The following is a 15366-nucleotide window of genomic DNA, read 5'->3' on the forward strand; positions in this document are numbered from 1 at the left end:
AAATCTCTATTGTAGACTGGGACTCACATTTGTCGTACGACAAATTTTTCAAGCGTGTCGATTGGCCGCTGAATAGAAAGTTTCTAGATACTCGAGAATTTTACTATCCTTCAGCCAATCAATACGCTTAAAAACTTTGTCGTACGACAAATGTAATACCAGCCTTAAGCGGGAAGCATATACTTTGGCATAAGGCTGAGTCTACATAGGATGTAGTAAGTCGTGTCGGAAGAAATTGACCAATCACAGTTCATTATTCTTCGACCGTAAGGAGAATAAGGCTGGGTCTACATTGGATGTCGTAAGTCGTGTCGGAAGAAATTGACCAATCACAGTTCATTATTCTTCGACCGTAAGGAGAATAATGAACTGTGATTGGTCAATTTCTTCCGACACGACTTACGACATCCAATGTAGACCCAGCCTAATGAACTGTGATTGGTCAATCTCTTCCGACACGATTTACGACATCCAATGGGTGCTTTCCAATTATTTTACACTTTTTAACACAAACGTACACAAGAAGACACAAAGTGTCGCGATGTGTACGACTCAATTGGAACAAAATATACTACAAAGAGTACACAAAGTAGTATACTATCCATGCTTGGTATTTTTAATTCATGGTGGTGATTGAAACTGCGTCACCTAATGTTGATTCAAAATATTTATTACCTCAATGATACTCTGAATATTGCCGTTGTTCATTGTTGAGTAAAAAGAAAAAAATGTGTGCCGTACTTGCGTATTTTCCTCCTCCCACTTCGGTATTACTTATGCGCCAGAATGATATCAGACGTAACCTCACTTCTTTTTTTCCCTTTTATATAGTAAACCATCGTAGCGAAGGAATATGCCGACCACTTGTAGCCGCCGTACTTAGTAACTATTATTTGTCACTAGAATACACAAGTTTACACAGCCGACTAATAGCCCTCAGGGTACTATTACATTTGTCGTACGACAAATTTTTCAAGCGTGTCGATTGGCCGCTGAATAGAAAGTTTCTAGATACTCGAGAATTTTACTATCCTTCAGCCAATCAATACGCTTAAAAACTTTGTCGTACGACAAATGTAATACCAGCCTCAGGCTGAGTACGAATGTGTAGAGGTATGTCGACATTTGTGACAATTGGAACGCCATTTGTGTCGCCGTGTGCACGAAAGTGTCTAGGGATATTGCAATTGGAAAGCACCCACTGTAGACCCAGTCTAAGAGCATACTAGCATATGCATAAAGAAATTGATTGGTCCACAAGCAAATGCAAAAGGAAATGAACCAATTAAAGGGCCGTCACACACAAAATTGCATAGTAGTTTAAGCCCGCTGCAGACGATGCTATTTTTCCTGCTGGATTGCTTGCAATTTAGTAAATTACTAGGAATCCTGAATGCTGAGTGGTGCAATGATAGTAATTTACTAAAGCCCGCTGCAGACGATGCTATTTTTCCTGCTGGATTGCTTGCAATTTAGTAAATTACTAGGAATCCTGAATGCTGAGTGGTGCAATGATAGTAATTTACTAAATCGCAAGCAATCCAGCAGGAAAAATAGCATCGTCTGCAGCGGGCTTAAATCGCAACCAATCCAGCAGGAAAAATAGCATCGTCTGCAGCGGGCTTTATTATAAAATTTCACATTGGAATTTTATTCAATGAAATTTCAGATTTGACCAATGATAGCACAAGGTCATTTTAATCTGGATCATTTTGATCTTCTGGCGAAAGCAGCCATGGCTAGAACTTTTAAACGGAACGCACCCGTAGCCTGAAGTCGTAACAAATTGGCCAATCACGAGGTCAGTGCAATACTGGTTGGGCAACGTGTCCATCATTTGTACGTTGTCGGCCCTGAGCTTCGCCTGGGGAAAATTCGTGTTAACGATCGCCGCGGTTGGCGGCGGATTCGACGGTGCCGTTTGAAAGAGATACGTGCGTTGCGAGCTGATATTTGCGTGATGAGCCGCTGCGAAGTGCGTGAGTAGCGGAACGACGAATTTGTGCCGATCGAGTGGTGCGACGAAAGCGAGGCACGGCCGACCGGTCTTGTCCAGCTGGAATCATGTTCCGCTCGAAGAAAGACGTCGACCGCCACGTGCAGAATGTCTTCTGCAAGTTGCGGAACGAGAACGAGGTGAGGTTAACTTCGCACATAGGGAACGTTCTCTCTCTCTCTCTGTCTCTTACACCTGCCGTCATTCGCGGGCAACGCGGACCGACCGAGTCTTCCCGCCTGAGTTTCTGCTTGCGACCGATATCCATCTACCGATTACGAGCCGGCCAACGATCGCTCGGCTGTCCGTCCGTTCGATGCGCCGGACGGAAACCTTGAGCCGTCGCGCTATAGGCGAGAATACACGCGGGCGCAACGATGATGGCGAATTTTCGCGGGAGTCCGTCCTCGCGCTGTCGATACGCAGCGGCGGTCGATCCGTCTCTGTGCAGATTCCGATTACGGGACTTCGAATCCGGATTTCTCGCCAAATTTACCTGTTATTCGTGTTTACCTGACACGACCGTCGGCCGCAAACTTTACGTCCTCGCAACGTGACGTTTGCCCGACAAGTGCCCGTTTTCAGGATAGACTTTTGTTGCAATGAAGGACGAATTATAACTCAAAATTGCAAAATGCTTTCTCGTCAGAGTATAACAAATACATTTTATCTTGTTTGAAGCTCTTTTCTCTAACATTTTATCAATGCTTTTGATACAAGTTCAGATAAGTTTGTGATAAAGTATTGTAAATCTACAATTAATGGGTGCCTTCCAGCAAGAGACACATATTGACTCAATGTAATATAGAGAATCATTTGATCCTTGTTTAATAAAAAGATGAAACGATTCACTGTGTTACTCAGTGTCACCTGTGTACGTTGCTGGAAAGCACTCAATAATATTCATTATTGTGATGATGGTTATAATCTTTATGCAGTAAGATAATCTCCATTTCACCTGTCCAGACATAAGGATTTTATGCCAATTGCAGTTCAATTTACTGTTAAAATGTTTAAATATCTGCTTTATACTTGGATTTCGGATTCTCTAAAACTCCTTGGTATGCAATTCTTTTTACAGAAAAATCTCCGCTGTTACAATGTTGCCAAACTGTATTATCAAGTAGGTGATTATGAATCCACAAAAAGATACGTATTTAATTACTTAGAGATACGAGATAATTCTGCCAGTGCGCACAAGTTGTTGGGTCAAGCGTACGAGGCTCTCGGTCAAAAGGAGGCAGCTTTTAACGAGTACAAAGTCTCCCTCGAACTTGAAGGAAGGCAGGATGATCTGGTCTTGAAAGGTGAGCAGCCGGCGTCTTTACGTCTGCCTCTTATTGCTCTTTGAATAGTTTCGTGTCATTCGTAAAATTTCAACTTCATTTTCTTCTTGATTTCTTTTTTAGTTTGCGAGCTACTGGTTGACATGGACATAGGAATGGACGTTAATAAACTCAAGTATTGGGTAGAAAGAGCGGATAAACTATTTCCACATCACTCGGTAGTTTTTCAATTAAAAGAGAAGCTATTGACCATAGAGAAACCGAACAACAGCAGTGAGGATCTTGAGGCGCTTATCGCTTGTGAGTAATCATTATTTTTACGATTGAAAAGCGTAAACTTGACGCATAAAATTTTCCAGCTGAATTGGCTGCGAGACCGACTGACGTGCAACTGCGCATCAAATTGCTGAATTATTACATGTCTGAATGCAAATTGGATAAAGCCTATGAACACGCTATCAGTGTGGAGGCCACCGTTTCTCACAGAGACAGCATTGCATGGTATCAGTTACTATACGAATTATTAACCAAGTATAAAGAGACCAAATCCTTTGATTGGTCTTTCTGGTGTTACTACATATCCGTATCGGATAAATACGCGGGATTGTGTCTCAAGGAGCAAGGCAGTGAAATGAAGAAAAGCATTCCAGAGGCAGCTCAGGCAGTATTTAAGTAAGTGTATCGTACTATACATGTGTGTAAACTAACTGTATTTTCCAACTTGTAATCAATCGATGGGACAGTAAAATTTAAGCTTTTTTTTTATAATATCTATTAAATGTACATATTACATTTTACATACTGTTTCAAAAATAACACAATTGCCTCTGTTTTATATGCATTTATGTTGATATGTATAATCATGAAACATGATATTCCAGTTTTGACCAAAACCTGAACGAGATGAAGTCGAAGAACTTTTCTAAGCAATACACCTTCACCGAGCACTTGTTTACACACATGTGGGGTCAGTTGCACTTCCACTTGGCGTGTTTGTTATTGCGCAAAACTAAGCGCGAGCAAGGCAGTTGGAACGAAGCGGGAAGACTATGCTCGCCCCTGTTGTTGACTGCGTTGCACGTAGCTCCATTGGAGAATCGTATGCGCATACAACTAGAAGATGACGGACTTAAGAATCAATTCAATGTATGGGCCATGGAGGCTGCATATCGATGTTGCCAAGCCGGTACGCGAGATAAATTATCTGATGAGAATTGTCGCTACTAAATATCTACTAACAATTTTACTCTTTGTTTCATTAGGTTACATCCTTCAAAATTATGCCAGGGATGACACGAAAAAGCTGATAGATAGAATTGATAAATTTTGCACGGGACTTTGGAGAGAGCGTGTCTATCAGGTACAAATCGAGCTTCGCGCAAATACTGGCTGATCTGATGTATATTTAATGTGCCTTTTCTTTTTCAGAGAATTTTTGTGACCATGATACACCTCGATCATATGCGGAGTTCATTTTTCTGCCATTTTCATACAGCGCCTGATCCACCTTTACGTATGTGCACTGCAAATCAGCTAAGGACTTACAGCCAAAGTACGTTTATTAATCTACCTATATTTGGATTATCGATATATGGAAGGATAATCAAGCGTATTATATTTTGCATTAGTTTGTACAACACCACATTGCGTTTACGTTTACTATTAGTTAAGAATAATTAATATTGCGAGTTACATTTAAGAATCTTGAGTTTGCGGTAAGAATAAATACCGTAAACGGAAAGCAATGGTGTAAAAAAAAAAAGACAATAGAGGCAGTTTAGTTTTTTCTTTACAGTCGCACAAGAAGTATGGCCCGCTTCATTGCACCATCAAATTTGGCTCGGAATGGAGAATCGGCCTCAGCACAGAGACTCCCCATATCCGGACCAGATCTCGCGTGTGTTTCCAGCGTTACAATTTTCAGTGTTCAACACGAATCAGGCGGCACCCGACAGCCTATGTCTCATCGATATCGATGCGTTTCTCAACGCGGCGATACTTTGCTCGTCCGCCATCCTGGAAGAACAGCAACTCGGTAGTTTCATGAATCCAGAGAAACTGCCGACACTGCCTATCGATCTTACCACGACACTGTCCACTAGTAATCAGGAGAAATGGTGGTCAGCGGCGTACAAGACGTACTCCAAGCGAGAGGACGTAGACGGCGACATCGGCGAGCTACGACAGGAATTGCAACAGGGTTTGGAAGTCATTCGCTGTATCGGTAATCACGGTATGCATCCGGTATTACTGGTGCATCTGGCGCGCATGTTCCATTATCGCGCGAAGGTGCTGAAGGAGAAGGATGAGGCGAATGGCAACATCTCTAGATGGGAGGCGCGTTCCGAGCTGTACTGGACCGCCGCTCTACCGCTGTTGGAGAGACTGCAGAACAATCAAACGTTACGTATGTCTCCGTCGAAGTTATTCAATTATCAGGGCAAAGAGATGAATAACTTCGAGCTGACGAACGCCCTCGAGGAGGGCAAGCTGTTGTTGGCCCAGCGACTCGTACGCGACAAACAGTACGAGCAGGTGATCGACGCGCTGCAGGCGCTCAAGTGCCCGGAAGCGTCGTTCCAGCTGGCACAGATTTACAAAATCTTTGCAGATGAGATAGTGAATTCCACACCTCGCGAGAGTCTCACGTCGGAGATGCGATCGCAGCACATCATAATGTTGTCGAAGGCGAAAAACTGCTTCTACCTCACGCTCGATCGACTTCGTAGTCCGGGCACGAATCCCAAACATCCGCTCAACTCCGAGCTCGGTACTCACATCACCGACATCGAAAACGAGTTGAAGAGGATAGATCCGGATTTGGGCAGGGGTGACTTGAGCAGGAACGACGTCGATGGTATATCCGACGAGAGTTATTCGCCCACGCACAGCGCCGTGGATCAGGCAGTCACGAACCCGACACTGCCGATGTTAACGACGCTGACTGGCGGCTCGAATATGCTCAGCACTCCTCAGAGGAATGCTCATCGTACGCCGAAACACGCTAGCACACCGTGCAAATTGCAGGACTATTTGAATCTATCGAAGAACCGTACGGAGGCACGTCCGAGCCCCGAACGTCTCGACGCTCAGATACGTCAGATTATGCAGTCCCGGGACAACGAGATGCAGGAAATGATGGAACAGATGAAGAATATGATGTTGCACATGAAGACGTTGACCGACAAAGTGGACAATCTAACGAAGGAGATAACCGAGTCGCGCAAAGAGAATCAAAAGCAGCAACAGCAGCAGCAGCGTTTACAGCAGCAACAGAACGTGAATCCCGTTGTTGATCCCGAAGACTTCTACGTCCTCGACGACGACGAGTACGTCGATTTGAACTATCAGAATCAACCGGCCGGGCCAGCGTCCTCGATTTCCGGTAACATATTTACGCCGCAGCATGCTCGGCACCCTTACCCGTCGCTTATGTACCCTTCCGCGGCGACTGCGTTCCAGTATTATCAGGGAGGACTACCGTTCACTGATCCGAACGCTCAGGCGGCCATATCGTCCCTGTATCCGCACACCGTCTACCCAATGCCGATGCTGTATCCTAATCAGGCGAAGGTGCCGGACAATCCGCTGCAGCAAGGTCTCTTTGCGTCAACGCTTTCCTCGCAGCTGCCCGATCTCATGCCGGCAGTCGCGGCAAATCCGTCGCTACAGATAACGCTGAAGCAAAAAATGGAAACGCCATCGCGGACCAAGCCCGAGGCGACAACAACGACGGCCACGGCGACGACGATCGCCAAAGATGCGCCGGTGAACAAAGCACCGCCTGTAAACGTGGTCATCACGACCTCCGACACGCTACCGACCACGGTGCCGTCCACCCAACCGACCCTAAGTGTTACCATACCACCGCAGTACCGATTAGGAGGCGGAACAGCCGTCACCTTCTCCACCACGCCGACGACAATGACAACCAAATCATCTTCCAGTGTGCCGCACTGCTACCAGATTCCCATGCCCCTGCAAGCCACCATACCGACCACTGTCAACTTGCCGCCGACGTCCACCTACGTCACCCCGGCCAGCATCAATGTGCCGTCGATCTACGTCAATCTGACAACGTCAGAGTCTATCGGCACGGCGACGCATACGACCAGCAGTGGCGCTTTGCTAAGTGATCAAGATGCTACGAGTAAGATACAAGACAAGACTGATACCACTAAACCCATCTACGAGCCGATCACCGAATCACCGAACACGTCCACGGAGATATACGAGCAGGAGCACGACCCGATACCGAACTTCGTGCCTGTCATACCGTTGCCCGACAAGGTGGAGGTCACCACCGGCGAAGAGAACGAGCACACTCTGTATTGCGGTCGGGCGAAGCTGTTCCGCTTCGTTGACAAGGAGTGGAAGGAGCGCGGCGTTGGTGACGTGAAACTGCTGCGCAACGCGGAAGGCAAGGTGCGCTTACTGATGCGTCGCGATCAGATCCTCAAGATCTGCGCGAATCACATGCTCAGACCCGACATGGAATTGAGCCCCATGACGAATAACAACAAGGCCTGGTTCTGGGTCGCTAACGACTTCGCCGATGAGAAGGTGAAGCTGGAGAAACTTTGCATCAGATTCAAAACCAAGGAGGAAGCGGCGACGTTCAAGGAGGCCTTCGATCAGGCCAGACTTAGTCTGTCCGTGACGTCGCCGGGAAAGGCGTCCAAGATTAGCGAGAAAGTCTCCTCTAGCGACAAAGACTCGTCCAAGAAAGCGCAGTCGACGCAGCAAGCTAAAATAAGTTCAACAACGGAAGTGGTTTCCTCAGACAAATCGAAATCCGGCATGACGACGCTGGGAGGATTTTTCTTCAGTTCTAAACCTATTATTCAAGAGGTCGACGATACGGAACCGGGTGACTCTAAGAAGGCCGAAGAGCCGCCGAAGGTCAGTCCGTTCAGCGGATTTTCCTTCACCAAGTCGACCGGTAAGGACGAGACAAAGGTCATGACCACCACCACCGCTTCGACACCACCTGCAAGCTTCGTTTTCCCCACGACTCCGACAACGCATTCGCAGTCGTCGGTTCTAACGAGCACAGCCTCCAATGCATCACCGATATTTACGTCTCCCATGACAACCGGTCAGAATTCCACGACATTGAGGAGGCCTCGACTGCCGCCACCCGGCGTCAAGCAGGCATCTAACGACGAGGCGCGACCGCCAATGGAAAATGAGCAGAAATTGTTTGTTGGGACAGCGAGTCTTCAATGTCAATGCGTTAATGGTGCCAATGCCGTACAGTGGAAGAACAAGGGTACGGGACCGATGATGCTGTTGCTGAACACGAAATCCGGCAAGCTTCGCTTGTTACTGATGGTCGACGGGAGTTCCAAGGGTTACGGTCATAGAGTTCCGCTGGACATGGCGTTTACATACAAAAGTGGTACTATGGTCGTCAATTGGTCCGTGCCGGGAGACGCCAAAGAACCCGGTAAGACCTGGTCGTTGCATGCCGCGACTTTCGGCACGCCGGAACTGGCGTTGCAGTTCTACAACGTTGTGTCAAGCTGCCAGCAGAAGCTAGCTAAAGGCTCTAGCCCGGGCGAAGTCACGAAGGAACTCGAGAAGAAGGGTCAGACGTCGTGTGAGAGCAAGGGTCAAAACGCCACGGAGGCGAAACCGCCGCCGTTGTCGGAATTATTTAAACCACCGACCGGTTCCTGGGAGTGTAGCGGCTGTTACACCAGAAATAAGGCCAGCGATATGAAATGCTTAGCCTGCGAAGCTCCGTCGCCTTCGGCGGCGAGCAAGAACGATTCCGCGGTCGCTAACAGGCCTGTTGAGTCCGGCAAACCACCGTTGTCGGAGCTGTTTAAATCACCCGCCGGCTCCTGGACCTGCACGGGATGTTACATCGTCAATTCCAGCACAAACGTCTACTGTGTCGCCTGCGACAATCCCAAGGATCCGTCGCAGCCGCCTAAGCCGCAGCAAGCCAGCATCTTCACGCTAAACGCATCCTCCGGCGCGGCACCCATGACTACGTTCTCCTTCGGCATTCCCAAAGACACCGCCAAGGAAACGAACGCCAGCAGTTTCAGTTTTCGGATGCCGAAGGCGGAGGATAAAGGCACGAGTGATAACGCGAAGGTGACCTCGTCCAAACCCGAGGAGACTACGGGCACCAACTTCGTGTTTGGTATGCCGATGAAAAGCAGCTCCACGTTGAATACGGGTGACTCACCGTTTACCTTTGGCTCTCCCGCAAAGTCCTTCGGTTTTAACTTTACGGCCAAATCACCGGCTAAATCACCTGGTGGCGGCAGTGGCGGCGGTGGCGGTGGCGGTGGCGGTGGTGGCAGCGGCAGCGGCGGCGGCGGCGACGGCGACGAGACCAGCGAAGACGAGGTGGTGGAGAACGAAGACGTTCATTTCTTGCCGGTCGTGCCGTTGCCGGACAAGGTTGACGTGAAGACTGGCGAAGAGGACGAAAAGGTGCTCTACAGTCATCGAGCGAAGCTCTTTAGGTTCGATACCGTGGCAAAGGAGTGGAAGGAACGTGGACTGGGCGACATCAAGCTGCTTTGTCACAATAAAACCGGCAAATTGCGGCTGATCATGCGTCGGGACCATGTACTGAAGCTGTGTCTCAATCATATACTGTCCAATGAACTAGAGTTCACACCGAAGGACGAGAAAACGTGGTTGTGGACCACTGCGGACTACAGCGAGGGTGAGATCGAGTACATGCAGTTTGCCTGCCGCTTCAAGACGCCCGACATCGCAAAGGATTTCAAGAGAGCGATCGACGACGCAAGGAACAGTTCACCGGTCAAGGAGATCGAGATCGTTTACGAGGCGAAGGTCACTCCAGAAGAGAGGGCGGCCGCCTTAAAGTTGCAGTTACCGGAGAACTTTTACGTTTACAAGCAAAAGGAAGACTGTCCCGGTTGCAGAGGCTGCAGGAAACCGAGCATAGTGCTGTATCCAGACACCGCTGGGCAAGAATCGACCAAGTGGAAGCCTGTACCCGAAGAAAAAAAGGCGATAACACCGTCGAAGCTGATCTCGAGCGTGGGCGCGAGATCACCGGGCGGCCCCGAGAGCACCAGCGAGACGCAGTCCGCGTCCGTGAAGAATGGATTCTCTTTTGCGACAGCCACCGCGACGTTCAAGTCTCCGGCTGTTCCCACCACCTTCGACAGCTCTACTATGAGCTTTGGTACCGGCGATCTGAAACTGTTCAACGATAAGAAGACTACGACTTTTTCGTTTGGCATGAATCCTCAGTTCGCTACCAATGAAACGTCGGCGACGAATGCCTCGCTTGAGAATCTCAAGGTCTGTAGTCCTTCGAATGCTCAAACGGTGCAGACGACTGGGTTTAACGCGGCTAGTACAGCTGGACAACAGTCGATATTCGGCCAAGCGGCCACGGCGCCCATATTCAAAACGTCCCCTTTCACTTTCGACTCCGACAAGAGTGTCTTTGGCGGCGCCTCGCTGAAAACTTCGTCGCTCTTTGGCGAGAGCAGCGGTGACAATGCCGTTTCTTCTTCCACCGCTACAAAGACGATCGCCACCACGGCGAATTCCGTGCCGAAGACGTCGACAGTGGTCTCCACGTCCAACCAGTCCTCCAACTCGGTATTCGGTGATACGTCTTTCTCTAAAATGTTCGGGGGTAACAGCGCCTCGCCATTCAGTAGCTCCACGACGACGACAAATATCTTCAGCGGAACGGCCGTACCGACGACGACCAACTTGTTCGGTGGGACGACGGCAGCGACGACGACCAACATCTTCGGCGGCATGGCTGCGGTGACGACGAGCAACATCTTCGGCAGGACAGCGGCACCGACGACGACCAACATTTTCGGCGGGTCGACGGCACTGACCGCGACAAACGTCTTCGGAACAGCGGCGGCGACGAATGTTTTCGCCACGACCCCAACATCGACTGTCTTCAGCGCGAAGCCGTCGGACAACGTTCCGAAGAACGAGGACGATAATTTCTTCACAGCGAATAACATGTTCTCGGCACTCGCTGCGGCGACGGCGCAGCCGGAGGCCTTCAAAGTCGGTACGTCTGAAATTATGCGGTTAAAGAAGCCATTGCTATTGAATGATACTGTGAATCAGATTGAGTATCTAAAATGATCTTTCGACAATATCCTTGCCGATTACGTACAGCTTTTTCGGTATGTTTCATTTCGTGCCGATACTTTCAGATCCCGACTTTTCATTCGCTGGCGCGGGATCATCAGTATTCAGCTCGAAATCCGCTACGTCTCTGAACAGCTCGTCGACGGTTCAAAACAAATCACGCGAAGATCCCCAGCAAAAGGAGGATAACGAGGAGGACGACGGTGAAGTAGATAATGAGCAGGAGCACGATCCTCACTTCGAACCTATTATACCTTTACCGGATGCCATCGAAATTCGAACTGGCGAGGAAGATGAGGAGAAAGGTAGCCTTAGATATCTTCGTTTATCGTTTCGAATTGGAATCTTTCAGCTTCATTGAAGCGGGGAAACTTGCCTGAAGATTGCTATATTCATCAACGAAATTAATAATAAAATGTTTGATTTATTTAATTTATTGTTGTCGAAACGTAACAAGACATTCCTTCATTCATTACTTATTCTAAAAATTATTAAGTGGTTTGGTGACTCAACTTATTTGTTCAAGAAGAGACTGTTCACTTTTGAGATTACTCGAACCCTGTTTTCCAAGTTCTGCTCTCCAAGCTCTGTTCTTTTGCAGTGTTCTGCCACAGAGCCAAGTTGTACAGATACGACAACACCACGAGGGAGTGGAAGGAGCGCGGGATCGGTGAGATGAAGATCCTGCATCACGCGGGCCACGGCAGTTATCGGTTGCTGCTGCGCCGGGAACAAGTATACAAGGTCGTTTGCAACTTCCTAATCACTTCCGACGTGGAGTTCCACCCGCTCTCTACGTCGGATCAGGCCTGGATGTGGGCTGGTATGAACTATGCCGAGCAGGAACCGTGCGTCGAACAGTTAGCAGTTAAATTTAAATCGCCCGATCTGGCCAAGCAATTCAAGGCGCATATCGATAATATTCAACAAGAATTGCGTGAGAAGAGAACTACTGAAGGTAATAGTTAACTCGCGAGATTGTCAGGCTGTAAACTCTTGTACAGTATGCTCGTTACTGTTTATCTCTGTGTTAAGCATTTGTTTTCTGTCATATATGCGAATTCGATTAATTAATATTCGTTGTATTTAAATTTAAATTGAAGATATATCAAGCGATACTTATCGTATTTATCTGTTATACAAAACAAGTCAATACACACATGAAAAGAGTATACGTGTGTTTCTAAATTAAACCAAGTAAAGCTGTCTTGATATTTTATGTCTCGCGATATTCGTAAAGCTACGAATGCTAAATATAATCGCGTACTTTTTAACGAAATGTATGTATAAACACTTCAATTAAAGAGCGGTCTCGCATGAATTTATATTTGCTAGGTGAGAGGTGCATCGGCGAAGCGGAAGACGGCGAGGAACACGACCGAAATAATGACGTGGACGAGGAACAAGAGGAAGAAGAAGAGGATGACGAGGACGAGGAGGAGGAGGACGAGGAGGACGAACATGAGATGATTCCCATAATCGAGAAACGTGCTACTGTGTTTGCAAGATGGCCTAACGACAACAAGTGGGAGAGTGTGGGCTTAGGGAATCTGGCAATCCATTACGATTCCGAAATCTACGCGGAAAGAATCGTTCTGAAGCTCGACGACTCGGAGGAGTATGCGAGCAACACCATCATCAGTATGGATACAGTGATGCGGGTAATAATTGTATTCGTATACATATGAGATGTACTGCAAACTCGTTTTTCTTTTGCAAATATTAATAACACGAATAAAGCTTCCCTCTCCATCGCAGCAACTAATGTGAGATGAAAGATTTATTGAAAAAAATGTACGATTTATGATTAATTTACAAAAAAAAGATGTACGAGTTTCTGAGCATCTTCTATTGCTTTATGTATTTGAATGTCTGTGTCTTATTCTCGTATCTTTGTGAAATTGAATGTTTGTAGATTAATATATGCAGAAAACTACGTAGGTCTTTGCTAGCGTATAGTTATATCTTTTACTCACTGTTCTTGTATCGTCACAAAGGTGGAAGGCAAAGAGTGTATTTGGAGCGGGGTTGATTACGCCTTGGATCCTCCAGTAAGGAGAGTTCTGAGGGCAGTCTTCTCATCGGTGCAAGCAGCGCAACAGATGCATACGTTTTTCGAAGATGTAAGCAAAGCTCGACCATGAGATTAGAGATACTTAACGAAAATATACGGAAAATGCAATACGAAATATTTCTTCACAGGGAGTGGACAGCGCGAAGCAAGCTGGTGTCGTCGAGTATCATGAAGCAGAATGAAGATTTTTAGTTAATAAGTAGCTACGCTAATTGGCTGTTGTTACATAATTCATTACCTTCCTACGTTAGCGTAAATGTTAAACAGGTTGTTTTTGTCGCTTCTATCAAGTTGTAAGAATAAGTAAGGGAAATCGTATCATTCGCTAGATTTTTACCCGCTTTTGTTCTTTTCTTCTCTGTTTTTAGAATCAAGACACGCGGAGTTCGACAAATACAATTGTATATGCACGCGCGAACACAAGGTGCAAGTTCCCTTTGTAATAATTTTATGTTCGGTAAGAAATACTTATTTATAGTAACTGCACAAACTGGAAAAAATAGAAGATCAAACATTTAATTCGTTCATTTTTTTATACTAGTCTATATAAGAAAGTTTCTCTTTTGTTTGTTTTTATTTTTGTTTTTTTTTAAATATGTGCCAAAACTGAAAATCGCTTTCTACCTTGCAAGGAAAGCACCATTTCCGTAACTATACTGGTAACTATTTTTAAAAAGTTGTCTATAGCTATTTATATACTTTTAAGTAGACGTTTGCAAAAATCTCGGTGAAAATCACACGTTATATGCTCACGGTTACCAATAAGTAAGATATTGACACAAACACAACATTCATGCTGATAATTTTCTACCAATTATGATGGTACGTTGAAAGGATGGTCGAGATTAGTTTTGATTGGATTGTAAAGAGTTGTTCCAGCACCGAAATTAACAGCTGTTGTAAATACTACGTGATCCTATAGTTACATCCGATTAAGTGTAATTGTAATACCTTGGACTGACATAGGATGAATTGTCGCATGACAAAATATGTAAACATTAACGATATAACGATGTTGTAACGTGTAACGTAAGAATATTAAACATTTAATCGAAATATTACTTTTAGAAACTATTTTTCTCAGGTAAGTGACATTTCCCACATTATGTTAATCCTGCAACAATCTAACACGTGTATTAGCAAGATGGATTTATTGTAAGACTCGAATACAAATCAAATCTCTGTACCTATCGTAAATAAATAAATTAAGGACTCACAGTTGTAACAAAACCTGCGTGTAACGAAATTTCCCTTTTAGCGAAATATATACATTCTGACAATAAAAATTGCACGATCTAAGTAAAATTTCTGATATTCCGAGAGATTCGAATGCCAGTCTGGCTCGGGCTAAACTCCTTTCCTTATTTAAAAGAGAAAAGGGATAATATAAAAACGGCTGTCGAAAGCGAGTGACTAGACATAACACGACCTTTGAAATTCTATATATTGAACTGTCGACACGAGTGTAATACGTGTCAGTACAGATAAATAATTGTGGAAATATTTAGCCGATGAGTTGTCAATAAAATAGCCGAATTGTCATCGTGAACAGGTGAGATAGTATCTCGTGGAGGAAAAAGAGTACACAGCTAAAACGAATAATTCGCATCGGTTTTCGAAAAGAATTTTTAATATAAAACTTTTTTTATACGCGATTTTTAACACACTAGGTAAAAGAGTGTAAAATCTACGGTAACCGCACGAAAGAGAGATAGATACGATCTCGCGTATCAATACAGACGTGCAACGTGACAAGGTACACGTTAGAGGCACAAGTGAGATGACGCGTTAAAAGGTCCCGGTCTACCGGCTCTCCCCTCTTCCAACGCCATGATGAAGCAGAAACATCTCGACAAACATAAACTGAACATTCGACGCTATCCACG

General features: G+C 46.0%; 1 protein-coding gene across 1 annotated transcript; it reads left to right on the plus strand.

The window, feature by feature from the left end:
• The first annotated feature begins 1643 nt into the window (after window positions 1-1643).
• LOC105560072 (E3 SUMO-protein ligase RanBP2-like) lies at window positions 1644-14694 on the plus strand. The gene is made up of 14 exons (XM_012008834.1): window positions 1644-2136; window positions 3078-3303; window positions 3406-3582; window positions 3642-3954; window positions 4164-4468; window positions 4545-4642; window positions 4711-4834; window positions 5078-9390; window positions 9649-11323; window positions 11472-11711; window positions 12008-12364; window positions 12742-13067; window positions 13404-13529; window positions 13609-14694. The coding sequence occupies exons 1-14, from the start codon at window positions 2065-2067 to the stop codon at window positions 13660-13662; spliced, it is 8406 nt and encodes a 2801-aa protein (XP_011864224.1). The 5' UTR covers window positions 1644-2064; the 3' UTR covers window positions 13663-14694.
• Window positions 14695-15366: the final 672 nt, after the last annotated feature.

This window comes from Vollenhovia emeryi, unplaced genomic scaffold, assembly GCF_000949405.1.
Source record: "Vollenhovia emeryi isolate VEMERY1.0 unplaced genomic scaffold, V.emery_V1.0 DF939242.1, whole genome shotgun sequence".
Taxonomy (NCBI): domain Eukaryota; kingdom Metazoa; phylum Arthropoda; class Insecta; order Hymenoptera; family Formicidae; genus Vollenhovia; species Vollenhovia emeryi.